Raw genomic sequence first — 19,039 nt, forward strand, 5'->3', positions numbered from 1 at the left:
GAACCCTTAGCAATCCGAATCCGAGCAGCCACAGACACCAAGGGAGTGGAAATAAAAGGCAGAACCTATAAATTAGGGCTCTTTGCAGATGACCTAATGGTCACAACACCAGACCCCTTAAACAAAGCAACCTCCCTAATCAGAGAACTCAACACATTTGCAATGGTATCGGGCCTACAAGTAAAATTTGCAAAAATCAGAAGCTATGTGCTTCAACACCCCCCCACACACCCAAAAAGAACTCACTAATATCACCAAGATAAAACTTTGTCACACCAAGTTCAGATACCTAGGGGTACAAATAACCAGGAACCTCAATAAATTATACCTCCGCAACTACAAGCCCCTACGGCGACAAATAAACAAAGACCTAAAGAGATGGAACAACACGAATTTCACTCTCTCAGACAAAATAGCCATGATCAAATTAACCCCAAACACCTGCACCTCCCCACCTCAGAAGGAGGATGGGGAATCCCCAACATACTGTTGAAACATGCTACATTGCCAACCAAATACACCATATAATACCATATATGCCTGAAGATGAGACAAAACAATGGACACACCTAGAGAGGGACACAATCGAAAATACCTGTACCACAGCATACCCTCTCCTCCCAAACAAACTAAGGAAAATTCCCACAACACACAGACCATGCTCAAAGCATGGAAAACAGTAATAGGCGAACTATCCCCAACCCCATCCCCACTAATTCCCTTGGTGTACCACCCATTATTCCACCACGCAGCACAAAACCTCCAGATTAAAACCTTGGAAACCAGAGGCTTATATCGCCTAATAGACTTCCATAAAAATAACAAACCTTTGTCATCACAAGAAATACAAGACAAACTAGAAGACACCCAAATGCCCTGCTTAATGCATCACCAATTACATGCCTTCTTAAACAATCTAGCAGTAAAATCAGCAGCAAATAGGCCCCTGACAACCTTCGAAAACCTCACCCTAAAAACAAAGGGACACGGCAGAGGGATGGTATCCGCAATATACAAAATACTACTCAAGAATCCCACGAGCTCCCTAGACACAATCAAAAAACAATGGGAGGATGACATAGGATATGAAATCAACCCCACCCAATAAACCAGAATGTGGTCTAAACCCCCCTTTAAATCCATATCAACGAAAAGAAAAGAACTCACCCTAAAACTAACCTACAAAAACATCATAACCAGACACTGGAGAGACCTATCAGGAGTAAGCATGGACCAATGGTACCAAGTAGTATGGGAAACGGCCCTACTAGAAAAATTAACCAGTAAGCTGAAACTGACATGGGGACAAATAGAAGAAGACACCTTCACCCTGGTATGGCTCCCCTTTATCACACACACAGCCCAACAAGACAATGACAAAAATCCACCAACAGCATATAAATCAATATGGCTAACCTGATCCAAAACACTCACCCACCCCACTCACACAGGAAAACAAAGACCACCACAGCCAACCACAAATGAACAATCACACCCTACGCCAACCCCAACCTCGCTCACCACCAAAGGAGCACAAGCGAACAACAGAGAACCTGCACAAGCAATGCTGACACCAAACCCTACATATATTAAGTAAAATAGAAACATTGTCACCCCACCCCACCCATCTCCCTACCTCGCCCACATCTTTCCCCCTTTTCTTCTTAATGTCTCAACAAACGAAACTGATTTGTAAAAATGTTACAGGGGAAAAATACCAGAGAGACATTGCACATACCTTTGTAAATCAAGAAAATCTTTAATAAAAAACAAAAAAAAATTAGTTATGGCCAGTTGAAGTGCACTCTTTAAAAGCAGCATGGATGATGTAACATGTATTCTGGCCTTCAGAATATTCAGGGGAAAGAGGTAGCAAAGGCCTGGACGATGAAGGAGAAGGCCGGGGGGGGGGGCAGGTTTCAACCAATGCGGCAGCCAACATATTGAGTCCTGAAAGTGCAACAGGGCTTGACCTTCCTCCCTACCCCACCCTACCCCCAAACTGGATCTGGGGAGTCAAAAGAAGCCCTGGAACAGCACTCAGGGAGAGGAGGAAGCAGCAAGGCTTGCACCGACAGAGAGATCTCCTTAGCGCTACAATGAATTCCATGTGCCAAGTAGAAAGAAGTGGAGAATCTGTGAGAAGTCACATCAGGCTAAGTACAGAAGGACCATATGCTATTTTTAGGAAATTAATGAATAAGTTAAGGAAGCTTTGGAAGTATGAGGACTGTAGGCAAGAGAGCCGGAGAGGAAGGAAAGAGGGCTAAATTTGACAAATGTTTCCTTTTAAGTCCCTAGTTGTCAATTAATAATTAATTAATTACTTTCTGAGGAGCAGAAAAATTAATGGCCCATCTTTTCCGGAGTAGCAATAGTATGCCACAGTCACTCAATCACAGCAGATTAAGAGCACAGCTTTAATTAAATCATACTGTTTTGGCTTGAATGCAAATATTTAGAGTTTATGTTTTTTATAAAAAGCGATCGCTCTTCATCTGCATTGTTGTTAGGTTTCCTGAAGGTCAAATTTCTCACTTGTGAAAAGAATGCTTTTGCTCTTCATCGTTCTTCCCTCTCCAAACTGATCTTTCTTTCATCACCCATCGGCCTTTTCAAGCCAAGTGGGCTTTGTAGACATTCTTGATCAAATCATTCCCCTCAATTTCAATGGGTCTTTGCTCTCTGTCTCTTTCACTTCACCTTCCTCTTCTACTTTTTCCACAACAATGAGTATTTTGGAAGGTTCTGTTGCAAACACAGTTAGAATTAGAGGTGGGACAAGTACTCAAGAAGCAGAATCTATAAAAGGTGAAATCCACCTGCTCAAATAGGCAGGACTTAATTCGTATCGGATCCAGACGCTTCAAGCAAATTCTAACAATGCACATTGCCTCCATCACCTTTCCCCACCTTCCCAAACCAAAACAAACAAAAACCCCTTACCTTGGGAAAGGAAGGGACAGATGACAGAGTTCTTCATGCAAAGTGTCCTTTACTGCTGGTTATCATCATGGGACTTGATCCCCTCTTCTTTTCCCTCTTTTGATTGACTACAAACCCCATGATCCCTGGCTAGAAATGATGCCTTCTGTAAGCTGCTCACCTCCTTTCCTCTTATAGCAGTAGAACATGTAATTTGCAGGTTAGAAGGGGCCCCACAAAGACATCCATTCATTCACTGTGTTTAACTCCCACTTTTTTTCCCCTAAGGATCTCTTCAAAATAAACCCTGTGAGGTAGGTTAGGCTGAGAGGCAGTGACTAGCTCAAGGTCACCCAGCAAGCTTCATGGCCAAGTGGCAATTTGAACCCTGGTCTCACAGGTTCTAGTCCAGACCTCTAACCACTACACCACACTGGCTCTTTTCTGTCTGGGAGAGAGTTACCACCAACATCTTCCCCTCTTCCCAGGAAGTGAGAATCTTCCGACTTCAGCAAGAGGGGGGAATAGCAGGGAAAAGGGAGTACCAACAATTATTTTTTGTATTTACAGTAATTGGAGCAATTTAATCTGGGGGTGAACAAGGAGTCTTCTATTATCAGTTACATCAGAGATACCATGAAGCTTGCTCCCTAAACTTCTGTGAATTTTCTTGTTACCTCCAACATATTCTTATCTTGCAGTACTGATAGCAGTAAAACACTTGCTCATCCCCCACCTCAAAAATAAAACAGGGTATTAAAACTTACTTGTTACCACTCCTGGATAAAACACCTAAGAGTAATGAGTTCGACAATGAAAATTGCTTTAAGCATATCTGTATAATAATTCTAAAGTGCAGCAATTTCTTACTTTATAGATGTATTCTGTGGAACTTCAAAAGAGATTAGGCGCCCCCCACCAGAATTATTGGAGCTAGCATTGCCACAAGCCACATCAGGGATTATCTGGAAGGGGGGAAAGAATATTTATCATGACTTTTCATATGCCCAGTGCTATTTAAACAGTAAAAATAATACTCAGGAAAAACTGTAATTGATATTCACCAACATAAACAAATTGCACAAAGTCTTACAGTTTAAGGGAGTGATGGAGAACCTCCACCCCATGGGTCTAATTAGGTTTGCCAGCCTTCCCAATTTGGCCAGCATGGCCATCTGGCCAGCCAATGCCCACCAGTCACTCACCTGATACCATGTGACTTCAGACATGGGACAGATAAACCTGCAGCTGCAAAGGAACAAGTAGAAACCTTTCTGTGCATTCCCAGTTGTCCCTTGGCAATGCAGTGCACATTCATTTAACAAATGGAAACAGCACTGAATTGAAGATACGGCTGAAAGAGAACAAGCAGGAGCATGGTCTACCCCAACTTTTGCCTTTCAGATGTGGCTTGCCTTTGATGCAGTTCAAATTTGTTGCCAAATGCCAGTCATGTCAGTCCATGTCTGACATATGCTGTCACAGGATTGACCTTGCCCACTTGTAAATGTGGCCTGCGAAGGACTGGTCACTTCTACATCTGCCCTGCTAACTGCTAGACCTCTGGTCTAAGGGCCAAGATAGATGTGATGGAAACTGAGTAAATATAATTCATCTCTCTCTCTCTCTCTCTCTCTCTCTGTGTGTGTGTGTGTGTGTGTCTAGATAAGACAGATATGGGAGAGCTGCAGGGCTGCGGGTTTTAATTACCTACAGGAAACTACTATTTTCACCTGAAATATTACCTTAAAAAAAAGAATGTCTGAAGTTCTGTGCTTTAACAGATTGCCTTTAAACTTTAACTTTGCCTTTATAAGATATCAGTCAATCCTTTAGAAAAGCATAAATGGATTTTCACATTGTAATACGCTAGATACCAATGAGATTGCAGCACAGCCCTTTTAACAGCAGGTAATAGAAGCTCATGGGATTTTAGGAACTGTAGCAGGAACAGCTGATAGCATCTCTCAGCTATGCTTACTATCGCATAGAGTTTCAACAAATCACAGATAGCAATGCTCTGCCACCTGATCCCAGCAACAAAGATGCCTGTTATCATTTTCCCAGCGACAGAAATCTTTCTACCAGGGAAAAAATGGAGCCAAGAGAACCTGCCAACGAAATAAATCCATGACCTATGAGTGCATCTCATTGCAATGCAGGTTTTCAGGCAAAAGTTTGTTCCACAGAACAGCACTGTATTTAGGGCATGCAGATGGTTCCCCTGCACAGGGTGCTGAGCAAAAATGAGAAGATTCATAATTGAGAAGATCCATTTGGGGACACAAAATTTTGACGTCGCAGAGGGTGTCATGGACCGGTTGGATGCAGAGGATGGAATGAGGAACCAGCTGGGGAATCCCTAAGGAAAGAAGGCTCAGAGCCAGGGGACTGGTGGTGGGATGATGATGATGAGTGGTCAGAGGGAGAGAAGGGAGAAGGCATAGCTCAGCTGGTTAGAGCACAGTGTGAATAACACCAAGGTTGTAGGTTCAATCCCCATATGGGACAGCTGCATATTCCTGCATTGCAGGGGATTGGACTTGATCATCCTCAGGGTCCCTTCCAACTCTACAATCTATGATTCTAAGACTTGAAGGAGGTGTCGGGAATCTGAAGGGGTAACTGGGCTTAGTGAGTGGGTGGAGGGAATGTTTGTGGCAGAGAGAAGTCCAGAATCAGGGGCAGAAGCTGAAGCAGGAGAAGAGGGAGCCCAAGAGGCATGGGTGTCTCCCTCTCCTGCTGCAATGAGCTCCCCTCCCCCTGTCTCCCAGAACCAGGAAAGGCATAAAGAGGGCAGAGTAGAAGTTAGCTTCACACAGGCACCATCTCAGAATGCTTGGGGAAAACCCTGGAGAGGAGGGGACCCTGTGGGGAGGCGAGGACTTTCAGTCTTAGCAACTGCTTCATGTGGGGCAAGACCTGCCAGAGATGCTGTGCTCATTAGGTCCGACACTCCTGTGCAGAACCTATTCTTGCTAATAAAGAGCTAACTCCAACTTGCTTGGTGTGATTTACTGCTGGCTCACTCCTGTCTTGGGGCACCATATTATGAAAGATTACCAAAGTCCCTGTCTACTCAAAAAACAATGTTACAAAACTAGCTGATCAATCAGATTGCAGATGTAGTAGCAATATGTTACAGATTGTGGTGCACAAAAACACAGTTTCAAAAGTAGGAGATGGTTTAACTTTTGAAAAATTTGGGGGGGCAGTACTTAGCTAATTGGGAGCCACTGTTCTATGTGGTATGGTTAGGTTATACCAAGGGAGAGATTTAAGAATGGGGTAGGATAATTTCATTGGGTTTCCTTTAATTTGCTTTTTGAAAAACTTCTATACACACTGGACTCAAATCAAGTACAAGTTCTTGGATATATATTGGACTTGAATCAGGTACAAGCCTTTACCATTACAATATGAATAACAATCAGAGCTGTGTGCATTTTCTGTAGGATGGCATTTTCTCTTTCCCTTGGTCCCAATCACTCTCTTTGCACCCATATGGCATTGTGAGCATTAAGTTGCTTGATTCCTAGCCCATCACTTGCTTAGCAAGACTCTGCACTTCATATAATGCAACAAAACATTCCAAGGAATTTATATATACATAACTTAACAACCATTTGTTTGGTAGTGTCCTGGTCATTAAAATGAATTAATTAGAAGATGCTTTCAGTGCTACTTTCCTGACTCCTCACTCTTTCCATATGCAAAGTCATTTACAGGCAACTTCCGAAATGATTTGGCATTTTTTTTTTTTGTTGAAATAAAAGGTCTTACCTCTACTTCATTCCATTTTAGATCCACAACTTTCTGACCTTCCTTTGGCTCCCATGTAGGCAGCGTCACTGTTGCTTGCGACCGCGGCAAGACCATGTCAGGTTCAACAGTGGCCAATACTGGCCTGTTTTGGATTGGTGCTTCTGACTCTGTCCACCCAGAGACGGGAGGACTGTAAAATGAGTCCTCACAGTTTGTACCTTCATAGCCTTCATTACAAACACAGAGATATCCACCAGCGTTACTGCTGCAGTTGCCATGGTGACAGGGATTGCTGGCACATGGATCTGAAACAAACTGAAGAGAAACAATATAATGAATCAATTAATACCACAACATCAGCTTTGCATGTTCAACCACTAATGGTAGTTGACTAATATTCATTATGTAGCCTAAAGGACTTCAAAGGCTTTGCATTTGGTTCTTTGTTCACACTTTAGTGAATCAGTTGCCATATTCTAGAGGGTGCCATAAGGCAAAGTAACAAACAAAGATTTGGCTAAGATAGGTAGAAAAGTCCTAAGAAAGGAATGCTGTGGAATTGTGTGCTATTAGGAAGGTTTCAATGTAGTGTGCTGGTTGTATGAACCAAAGGAAAAATCATCTAGGTATCCTTCCCTCTCGCTCTTGGCTGAGTTAACTGAGTGATATTTGGCTGAGTTAACACAGTGATATTTCTGATATGACTCTACCCAGTCACTGATACTCTACCCGACATAGCCCCAAGTTTACGGCCTTACCTGGCATGAAATTCAATATATAAATAATGGCCTTGTGTTGCATTTCATTTTCAAAACTGGTGCTGATGAAACAATTGCTAAATTTTGTATTTGTTTCTATGGAAAGTACTGCTATGGTTTAAAAATCTATTTTAAAAATAAATAAAATAAAAGCTGTTTTTAGAACTGAAAGGATAATAGATGTTGCTTGTACATTTAGCTGATTCATCTATGTTTTTACAGGTCATGAAGCCACTTGATCCCTCTTGTGGAATCAACACCAGTACACACTTCAAGAAAACCCTTCATCTATGTACTGCGTTCTAAACAGTGTAGCAATTTCACTAGTAATGTTTAGAATGTAGGGCACCGTATCCCTAAGGAAGAGCTCTCAAAACACATTGGGACTAATTAACAATGAAAGTGTTTTCAGTACACCATTCTGCATCATCTCACCTATTTCTTTATTTTGGTACCTTCCCCCACTTTCTCCCATTGTGTAGGATCCACATACATGTATCCTAATCTCTCTCTCTCTCTCTCTCTTAATCCATTCTCCATACTCACATCAAAGGTGAAAGCTTTCCCTTTCAATTGTTCTATCATCGCAAGGAATTTTTGAAATAAATAAATAAATGGAACTCTTGATTAATCGAGCTTGTGTCAGCACAAGTATGTATTAGAAACCAAAGTCTAATTCAACAGTTCAACATTGCAACTTTGCTTCTGTGTACATGAGATGTCTTTTAAGAGATTTTAAAGTTCAAATTTGCAATATTCAAGCAGATGCCATTGTATTTAATGTTCTGGAGACCATGTAATTGCTATGCAGAAAACAAAACAAACAAAAAATGTTAAAGGAGATCTAAGCCAGACTTATGAAGATGGTTTGCTTTTGTCTTTTTATCATAATCCAGTAAGGACTCCAAGAGGATGTTGCTTTGGTTTTATTTATTAAAAAAAAACAAAATCACAGTGAGCAGAAACAGGTTTGGTAATTTGCAGATAAATTCAGATTCAGAAAGTAGCAGCTTTCATCTCGTAAGCATGAAAACTTTGTAAACTTCTATCATTAACATCCTTACGATGAGGCTTCTTGGAGCAGGGCATTTCACAAGCCTTGATAAATAATATTTCAACAGAAATGCTAACATTAGGAAATATTATGCCTGGCTACGGAGCTTAAGGAAGAGGATAAGGAGAAAATAATTAAATTTTACAGAAACAAAATGATCTGTTGGAATATGAAAAAGTGAATAATGTTATTTATCCATGTAAGAGCTACAGATCTTTACAGGGTATAATATGCTTAGGCAGTCCACCTAAAACCTCCTCATAATAAGCTGTACTTCTCTCAAATATTACAATTTCTGCTATTGCTTCTTAGTACAAGGCAGCCTCATTTCTGAGGATTTCTACCAGCTGCTATGCATCCCCCACTTTCTCCATACTGCTTTGCCATCCTTCTTCCTTTGCACGTAGCACCCCAATGCTCCTCCAAAGTCACATGACCCAGCGTCCTGTTTTGGCATGGCTGTGCATTAATCACGTATTCCCCTGAGCAGTTTATTCTCAACACAAATCAGTTATTAAGTAACATCTGAATCATGCAGAAATCTCTATCCTATTTCCTGGATAACTTCAAAAGAGGATTACTGTAGTCAAGTTCACAGAGGATAAGACCACCAGCGGCTACTAACCATGAGGGCTATGTTCTATCTCCATAGTCAGAGGCAGCAGGTCTCTGAATGCCTGTTACTGGTTTATCACAAGTGGGGAGAGTATTGCTGCGCTTAGGTCATACTTACAGCTTCCCAAAGGCATCCGGTTGGCCTTTGGCCTGGCCCAGCAGGGCTTTTCTTACGTTTTGGTCCCTCCAATGCATCACCTTTTGTCATGAGAAAGATAAAATATTCATGGCCTATATATACACTTCCTGTCATTTCACAAATTTAAGTAGACCAAATACTCGATAAATGCATTTCAAGCATCACACACACACACACAACCCTGCCCTTCTTGTTCTCATATAACCCATGTGCTCTGAGGCACAGCTCTCTTTCTGCTTTCACCTCAAAATCTGATACCCGGGTGTGTATAACACATTTGGGCACAGCATTTACCAGCCACACAAGCCCCAAACACAGAATATATATCAACTTTTGCATTTGCCACCCATCAGCCAGCCATGACACCAGACTCCTGGTATCCTTTCCCACTTCTCCATATGACAGACAAGGCAACTTTTTCTTTCCTTAATAAAGCCTGAGTCAGTGTGCTTTTGGCTGCTGAGCTCACTTGACTGCTCTTAGCCACTCCCATTCATTTTGATTGGGTATGTCCAGGTGGCATGTGCTTTAAGGCTAGTGTCTGAGATCCCAGGGTGATTTGATGAGCATTGGAAAGGAGACAGAAGGGTGAGAGGATGACATGCATCACAAGATGGGGAAGTTTTTAATGTTTGACATTTTACTATGTTTTCATATGTGCTGTAAGCCACCCAGAGTGGCTGGGGAAACCCAAACAGATGGGCAGAGTATAATAATAATAATAATAATAATAATAATAATAATAATAATAATAATGCACCACTCAGAGCAGCTTACAACTATTTAAAATTACAATACAATAAAAATGTTAAAATACAAAAAGGGGGGGGGAACCAATATATATATATACTACACAACAGAGAAAATCCACTTAAAAGCACCAGTGGCAGTGATCTCAGGTAAAAATGACCTTAGCAGGCAAAAGTCTACTGGAAAGAAAATGTTTTTACTAGCTGATAAAGCACAACTGTGCTCTCTCTTTGGTTAAATGTCTGCTAGGATGCAAAGAGCGTATTCTTCTAATTCATACCTCTTCACTTACTTGAGGGGGGAGGGCGTTGGTAAAATGAACATGTGCCAAGATTATTTATTCTTTATCTAGTCCAGACTTTTAATCCATTCACCTGGTCATGCGCAGCCTCCATGCAACCAAACTGAGATGTATTCTGAGACTGCCTTTTCTGGGTTTTCAGTTCCTTTAGGGCACAGATATGCTACAAGTTACTGATGTGTAGGTAGTTATGGGGCAGGCAGCATAGTTTAAAAATATTTGGGCTACTAGTTTATTTGCAAGGCTGACTTTGTGCACAATGCCAGCAAACTAGCAAGTCAATTACAAAGCTCAGTTCATTCAGAAGCTCTGCTTAGACTTTCATTTCAAAACATTTCAAAGCGGGCAATGTCGCACCAGTATATGCAAAAGGCATGGTTTGTGAGACACTTTGAGCAAAATGTATTAGCAAATCATGTTCATATAGTTCAGCTACGTAACAGTTTTCAGAAGTACAAAAAGACGCAGCCTGTGCGCTGTTGTTATCTGTTTCTGGATTTATCCCTGGATCATCTGACTGTCATCTTGCATGTTCTACTTAATAGATACGGTGGTACAAGGCAGCAGCTGCAGAATCTAGCTGACAAAGCAAGAACTGGGATGGGGGAAGAATCACAAGACAAGTTTCACCCCAATTAATATGAGGTTTGCAGACAATTGCATGCCAATGTGACCTTACACTGCAGAAGAAGTTCTTTTTCCAAGGTGGACAGAATGCAAAAAAAAGTAAAGTACAATTACAATTACATTGCCTATAGCAATTTTCTCTAGCTATTCACACTGAGTTGGAGCTAGAGGTGCTCTTCTAGACACAAAAGAATTCCTTTCCAGAATGGAAGGGACTTGAATCCAATGGAGTTTCCATGAATGAAAACTGGGGGAGGGCATACAATTTTTGTCAGTGCTCTTGCAGTTCCACTGCTCCAAAGGGACTGCCAACACTCACGACCACATACTTTGGGGGGGGGGCAGCAGAACCTGCAGGGAAAAGGGGGAGACGAGACCTCAGAGCACCCCGATCCATCACCAATAAGCATGTCCAAAAGTCTCAAGTGAACCCACTCCCTTTCCATTTTTAATGAAATGGGGGAGGGATGTAAATAGGCAGTTACGCTGGTTCACACCTATAATGCGGTAAACCAATACTCTCAAGTTATTTTTCTTTGAGCTCCTGGCCTTCAGTTGATGAGTCAGAATCCACAACTCCCAGCCTAAAGTGGGTCACATCAGTGCTACCTCCATCACTTCAATGTGGGGTTTGGGGTTTGGCTAACCCCCCCCCAAAAAAAAAATCCCAGAACAGTGGAAAGTAACCAGCATTACTATTACATAAACCACACACACACCAACTATAAAGGCATTTCTGCCTGTGAGTAATGACGACCAGTCTAAATCAATTTTTTCAACAACAACAACAACAACAACAACACCTTCTGCCAAACCCTCCTATAAAAATGTATGGTCAGTCAGCCTCCTTAAAAGCTCTGCCATCCCACTGGTCCATTCCGCTCCCCTGCCTGTTTTAGCCAGCTAGTTCAATTTTGCCTCTCAGCAGGTGTGAAAGAAAAGCAGGTAATCAGTGCAGCAATGGAAAAGAAGAGGTGCAGTGCTACATGCTCCCTTGCTGCTGCAGTGCTGTTAAATAGTCCATATCTCTTAACAAAGAAGTAGGAATTCTCTACATTAACAAAGAACTAGGAATTCTATATATGTAAAAAAAAAAAAAATCAACAATGCTCTAAACCATCTTGGCTGTGAGTCCTGAGGGCCCTGATCCATGGCTTGCAGGCTCTTCCACCAGGTCCAGGAGGGCAGGGCCCATACTGACTGGAGCTAGAAAAAGCTGAGGCTGCTGAGGGTCTCCCCTTCTTGGGCAAGGTTCTTGAGTGGGTGGTTTCAAACCAGATCCAGCCACTCTTGGAGGAAACTGATTTTCTAGATCCATTTCAATCAGGGTTTAGGCCTGGTTTTGGCACAGAAACTGCTTCGGTCACCTTGCATGATGACGCCTGTTGGAAGAGAGGCGGGAAATGTGTCCCCATTAATTCTCCTTGACCTCTCAGTTCTCAGTGGCTTTCAATAGCATCAACCATGGTATCCTTCTGGAGCAGCTTCCTGAGTTGGGGTGGGTAGCACCGCTTTGCCGTGGTTCCAGTCCTAGTGATCCTGGTCCGACTGCACTGCCTGCCAATTACCATATTTTTCCATGTATAAGACTAGGGTTTTTTTTTCTTAAAAAAATAATGTCAAAAAATAGGGGGCGTCTTATACATGGATACTTCCCCCCCCCCCATTTTCTTAAATCTGAGTCTCAATAATAGGACACGCCTTATACACGTCTTATAGGCGGAAAAATATGAGAGTTTCTGGCTCCAATTCAAAGTACTGGTTTTATAAAGCCTTAAATGGCACAGGACTGACCTTGCAATCATCTGATGCTCTTCTTCATGTGCTTCCTTCGCAAGAGGTCCCAAGAGTGGCAACATGAGAACAGGACGCCTTTGCAGTGGCTCCCTGTTTGTGGAAAGTATTCCCCAGGGAGGCTCGCCTGATGCCTTCAAGCAAAAATGTTTCTCTTCAACCAGGCCTTTGGCTGATTATCATTTTGTATTTTTCTGTTGTGAACTGCCCTGGGATCTTCTGATGAAGGGTGATATACAAATTTGATGATGATGATGATAATAATAATAATAATAATAATAATAATAATAATAATAAAACAAACCACTTTGGGATCAACATCACCCATCACCTCTCCCTTGTACAGGGATGTGCCCCCTAATGTGCAGGGGGGTTGCGTTTTGGGTCATTGTGCACAACAGCGAAGCACACATAAGCCCCCTCCACCCTGTTATGCCCCTGCCCCACCCTCTGTTCCTCCCACCTCCCCAGTCATTTCTGTCTAACTGGTCCATTGGACATGTGTAAATCAGCTGCCGCCTGTATATCAAAGAGAGTAACTATCTCGGTCCATCTCCATCCATAAATAGAGGTTCATTTTCCAATAGACATATCTTGCAACCTGCCTATATTTCACTGCACAAAAAAACCCTCTTAGACTGCAATCCTATACATATTGATCTTCAGCTTGAACTTAGTGTGGCTGACTTCTGAGTACAATAGATTTTACTTTAAGGAAAATACTGGCATTGTATTAAACCAAACATTATTTGGAGAAGCTACACATTATAGATGACAACTGCAATTGCAGCATGAATGTCAGTATAACATATATATTACAGCTGCCTTGAAACACCCATGTGCGTGCAACTGAGCCTGCTAACCTAATCATGGTGCCTTTTACAATAAGCATCAAATCAGCTTCCTACTACATAACTAAAGATTGTTAATAACTAAAATAACTAACTTAATCCAGTGTAAGATCGACATCCCATGAGATAATTTAAAGAACCAATTTTAGCTGTATATGACAACTACTCTGGGCTCTTTGCAGGCTGTGCTTCCACTTCTACAAGTTTTGAATATTCCATGAAATAAATAAATAAAAAACTGCCAGCAAATGTAATAGATGCACATAAAGCATTTCCCTTACTCTAGTGAAGCAGCAAAAAGTGCCTCAAGAAATGTTCCATTTAACTGAGAACCAAAGCACAATGGCCTACATCTGAGGCACTGGCATACACAAATCCATTCATTAAAAAAAACAACCAAAACAAATATCAAGTTAAGCTGTGCACTATTTTCATCCAGTTTTTTTCTTCATAGCTCATGAGCTTCCCCACAAAAAAATTTGGACCCACTTGAACATTCTTACGCTAATCAACACTGTTTTTTTATGAAGGATATCATCTAAATTTATCCTGCATCGCAGAGATTGTCCAGAAATTGGGACATCCAAGATCAGATCTACAAAGGCGCTTATTCCAGAGGAAGCACTCAGTAGCTCGCTGCCATGTTTCTTTGCTCAGTGATACATCAGTCCTTGGATCTGTATTTATTTAGCACCTAAATCACCTAAGCCAAATTACTGCTACAACTACTGGATTCCTTACCCAGTCTTCACCATAAAGTCCCAGGGTGGGTTACAACAATATAAAAATACATCAGTTTGTTCAGTTTGTTTGGGGGGAGTCAATGATCTACCAGTGATCTACCACAGACGTCCAGTGATCTACCGGTAGATCACGATCTACCTGTTGGACATGCCTGTGCTAGCACAAAGGCTTCAGGCTGTGAATAATATTTATTCATTCATTCATTCCCCAGCCACTCTGGGTGGCTCCCAACAGAATATTAAAAACACGATAAAACATCAAACGTGGAAAACTTCCCTAAACAGGGTTGCCTTCAGATGTCTTCTAAAAGTCAGATAGTTGTTTACAGTGGTACCTCAGGTTATGAACTTAATTTGTTCTGGAAGTCTATTCTTAACCCGAAGCGTTCTTAACCTGAGGTGCGCATTCCCTACATAGGCCTCCTGCGGCCCCGGAAGTGGATTGCGTTCATATCCCGGGCAAAGTTCGCAACCCGGAACACCTACTTCCAGGTTTGTGGATTTCTTAACCTGAAGCGTTCGTAAGCAGGACTGTTCGCAACCTGAGGTATCACTGCATTTCATTGATATCTGATGGGAGGGGGTTTCACAGGGCGGGAGCCACTACCAAGAAGGCCCTCTGCCTGGTTCCCTGTAATCTCACTTCTCCCAGTGAGGGGACCGCCAAGAGGCCTTGAGAGCTGGACGTCAGTGTCCGGGCTGAACGATGGAGGTAGAGTTCTGAAACAGAACTTCCCTTCCCTCTCCTCTCTCTCCACTGTGGAACTTACTCCCACAGGAGGCAGTGATGGTCACCTATTTCAATTTCTTTAAAAAGAGGACTGGACAAATTCATGGGGGATAAGGATACCAGCGGCTACTAGCCATAATGCCTATGCTCTTCCTCCACAGGTGCAGGCAGTAATGCTTCTTAATGCCAGTTGCTGGAAACCGCAGGAGGCGAGAGTGCTCTTATGCTTGGATCCTGATTTCATGTTTCACATTGTGGCATCTGACTGGCCACTATGAAAACAGGATACTCGACTAGATGGCTCATTGGCCTGATCCAGAAGGGTCTTTTTATGTTCACAGAATGTACATTACATCCCCAGTAATTTCCATAACGTGTGTGATTCTTCCCTTCATTCATATTGTTCCCGTCATAAGGACAAGTGTTTTGATAGTGACTTAGAAAAATACAGCAGACGGCAGCAGGTATTAGGGAAAGACAAATCCTTATATCCAGTCCATGCCACTGTCATAAGTTTTTACCCATAATTTCACTCCACCCCATTTCTGCATTAATTTGCAATTTTTATATAAAAAAATCCTATCAAAATATGTAAATATGTCATTTAAAATGTGCATTTTTTCTCAGCACTATTTAAATATGTATTTTCTCTCAAAATATTATTTAAATGCACTTGTGATGTGTTTAAATTGCAAATAACTGTGTCATGAGAGTCAGGTAAGTGCAAAACCCAGTTAAATTATCTGAACATTTAGTCCAATAGGCACAAGTCATGTCATTTCATAGGGGAATTCAAAAAGAGGAAATTTCCCTGGCATCCCTAGTTAGTATCACCACCTACATTTAAAGTACACGGGGAGGTGGATGTTTATGCCTCTGAATCCTAACGCTGAGCATGGTAAACCTCACCGGATAGTTGTTTCCAAAACTGCACAGCCATCAATAAGGAAGAAATCATTAAAGTTCACTAGATGTTTGTTTTCCTTCCAAAAATAGTTTTGTATGTTTGGCTGTTGTTGTTTGCATTCACTTCATGTACCATATTCACATCAGTAGAAGTCTCCAGACAAGTAGACAAAAAATGGCGGATGAAATATTTAGAAACTGTAATTAAATCTCATGACACAAGGGCAATGTGGATGGTTGACAAGGAGGTGGGAGAACAAGGATTTATTGGCGTGACATCAGTTCTCAACACATGTCAAGCAAAATGCTCTGCTTCGTTGAGGCTGCAATGTTATACCAATTACCTGGGAGCAAGTCGCACTGAATTCAACAGGGCTTACTTCTGAATAGACGTGTATAGGATTGTTCTTAAATCTCACATCAGCAAGCTAGAAAGTCAGAGCAACCAAGTCTTCACATGTTTGAGCAAGAATGTTACTGGCACAGAAATGGAAGCAAGAAGAATTACCGACGATGGAAGAATGGCAGATAAAATTAATGGACTGTGCAGAATTAGATAAGATGACAGGAAGAATTCGAAACCAGCGGGCCCAGGAATTCCTGAAGGATTGGACTAAGTTCGAGAAATATCTGAAAGAAAACTGTGAACAACAAATCACGCTAGTAGGCTTACAAGAAGTTTTGTAAGGTTAATTTTAGGAAATATTACGGAAATAATTTTGGATGGTAATAATTAATTGTTGAGATAAAAAGTAATAGTGAAATTGGAAATACAATAAGAAATTTGAAAATTTGAAAATCCTGAGAAGAGGTTGATGGAAGTCAAAAATATGTGTAAGAGATGAATATCAATGGATGTTTAAAATAATGTATGTAAATTTTAATAAATGCTGCTGCCCTAACAGGATGTACTTTCCTGGATTTTTCCCCCCATTGTTTGTAAGTTAGAAAAAAATATTCATGCAATTTACACATCAAAATCCTCAAGCACTTCTGTGCAAATATGAATGCAAAACAGTATCTAGAACCTACAGCCCTGTGTTTCATAGCAGCATGTGGCAACAGTAAACACATAGGGACAACGCTGTGTGTTCAATTGTATCTTTTACAGTGGTAGCTTGGTAGTCAAACGGCTTGGCTCCAGAACAACTCAGTTCCCAAACACCGCAAACCCGGAAGTGAGTGTTCCGGTTTGTGGAAGTTTTTTGGAAGCCGAACATCCGACGCAGCTTCCATGTCTCCCAATTGAATGCAGGAAGCTACTGCAGCCAATCAGAAGCCGTGCCTTGGTTTTCGAACAGTTTTGGGAGTCGAACGTACTCCCGGAATACATTGAATTTGAGAACCAATGTACCACTGTATTTTAGGAAGTCTCCTCAATCCATTAATGCTGAACAAGGTGGGCCAATGGTCTGACTAAGGGAACTTTCTGTGTTTCTAGCCCCCTGCACCCCTTCAGATCTGCTTCAGAGAACTGGGACTCAGTCAGCTAGATCGACAAAGAAACGGTGTTTTATATGTGTTGTATATGTGATATAACACTGTGACACCAGATGGAGCTGTGGAGTCCTCATCTTTCCCTAATGGATTTTCCAGTATGAATTTACAATGTATTTACGGTAACTGAATTGCTTCTTTGACGTGTCTGGAGACCCTTTGGAACAGCATGGGAGGCTGCAGGAAGGAGAAGGAGTTTGCAAAATATCATCTCCCTCTCTCTTCCATTCACAAACATCTCCACTGGAGTAAAGAGTCTCACATAAGTATATGGACCCACCTGAATACAATCCATATGCATGATCCAACAAAATATGATATGCCCGATTCATCAAGCAGAAAACCATTTCTCAGATGCAGATCATGGAATCAGAAAAGCATTTAAAAAGGTATATTTATCACCTTTTTATTGTACTGTGGTTGAAGCATCATTTACCGGTATAGCACAAAAGAGACCTACAGCAGTGTGGCAGATGAGCCTTAAACAGGAACTCCTGAGTCTGTTTTTAAAAAATACGGTGCAATTTATCCAATTGTTTTACAGCATTTAAAATTGGATTCCTGGCATATCTCCCTCGTTCATGTATACTGCATTTGTGCTACCCTGTAGAATAATACTTTTGAAAATTGCTAATCTTGCCAGTTGAGTCGTGAACGATAATGAAAATGTTCACATATAGATATAGATATATATATATAAAACTTCTTTCTTAAGGATTTGTACATTGTTATGCTTAAGTTAAGGAATAGATCAGAGACCTTCCATCCATAATTGGAAGACTTGTTTTAAAATTACCCCTCTATTACCTTAAAATCATTTGACTTAGTATCACCTTAGCTGTGAAGAATTTCTTAATTTCACTTACAGTACTTAAATATATTTTATTTCCCTTCAAATGGTTGCTGCACTGCCTTGACCGAGTTATCATCTCCTTACCCCTTGAGTAATGCCACGACTTGCTTTTACCAATTCATCTGCCTTCATTACCTTAGACCTAAGCCTCTTCCATCATAGAAATTTCAGGGGGATTAGCAAAAGAATCCATGATGTCAACAGTGCTAAGAACAGCGTCACTGAATTAGTTTAAGGCTCATCTAGGGATGATGTGATTATCATCTACCCTTTTGCACAATCCTACACATATCTGGTAATATTTGAACCTGAAGATCATGTAAGAGGGGCTGGGTATACGTTTTCTTCTTAAGCAAGCCACCTTTACTATTGTAACCACCTGGGGGGCTTCTGCCATGCTGGTTCAAACGTTACTGGAGACACGTATGATTCAGCAAAAGCAAACAGCAACCATCAGTCTTATGACCTAATCAATGAGTCTAATGGACCATTCAAAACTTCAAAGAAAACACATATAGTATAGTATGCTACTATAACTATTTGCAAGTTTTTGCTTTTGTTTTAAACATTTTACCCCTCCTTTCAGTGCACGTGGGCCCTCACAAGTTGGCTTACATTTTAAGAAGGCTGACACGTGAACTGGAGCGATTCAGAAGAGACAGTCAAAGATGACAAAAAATATGCTTGATAAATAGAGGAAAGCCTAAAGGAGTTACCACTAATAGAGAGTT

The 19,039-nt window shown here is 41.3% G+C and overlaps 1 protein-coding gene across 1 annotated transcript in view; it reads right to left on the minus strand.

Annotated features, from left to right (window-relative positions):
- Positions 1-19,039, minus strand: part of DNER (delta/notch like EGF repeat containing) — a 105,727-nt gene that overhangs the window by 45,748 nt on the left and 40,940 nt on the right. The window contains exons 2-3 of the mRNA XM_033150337.1: positions 6,709-7,005; positions 3,796-3,890 (exon numbers count right to left, since the gene is read on the minus strand). Of these exons, the coding sequence (XP_033006228.1) occupies positions 3,796-3,890; positions 6,709-7,005 (392 nt within the window). The remainder of the gene's footprint in view (positions 1-3,795; positions 3,891-6,708; positions 7,006-19,039) is intronic.

The sequence above is a fragment of the Lacerta agilis genome, chromosome 5 (genome assembly GCF_009819535.1).
Source record: "Lacerta agilis isolate rLacAgi1 chromosome 5, rLacAgi1.pri, whole genome shotgun sequence".
In the NCBI taxonomy this organism is placed as follows: Eukaryota; Metazoa; Chordata; class Lepidosauria; order Squamata; family Lacertidae; genus Lacerta; species Lacerta agilis.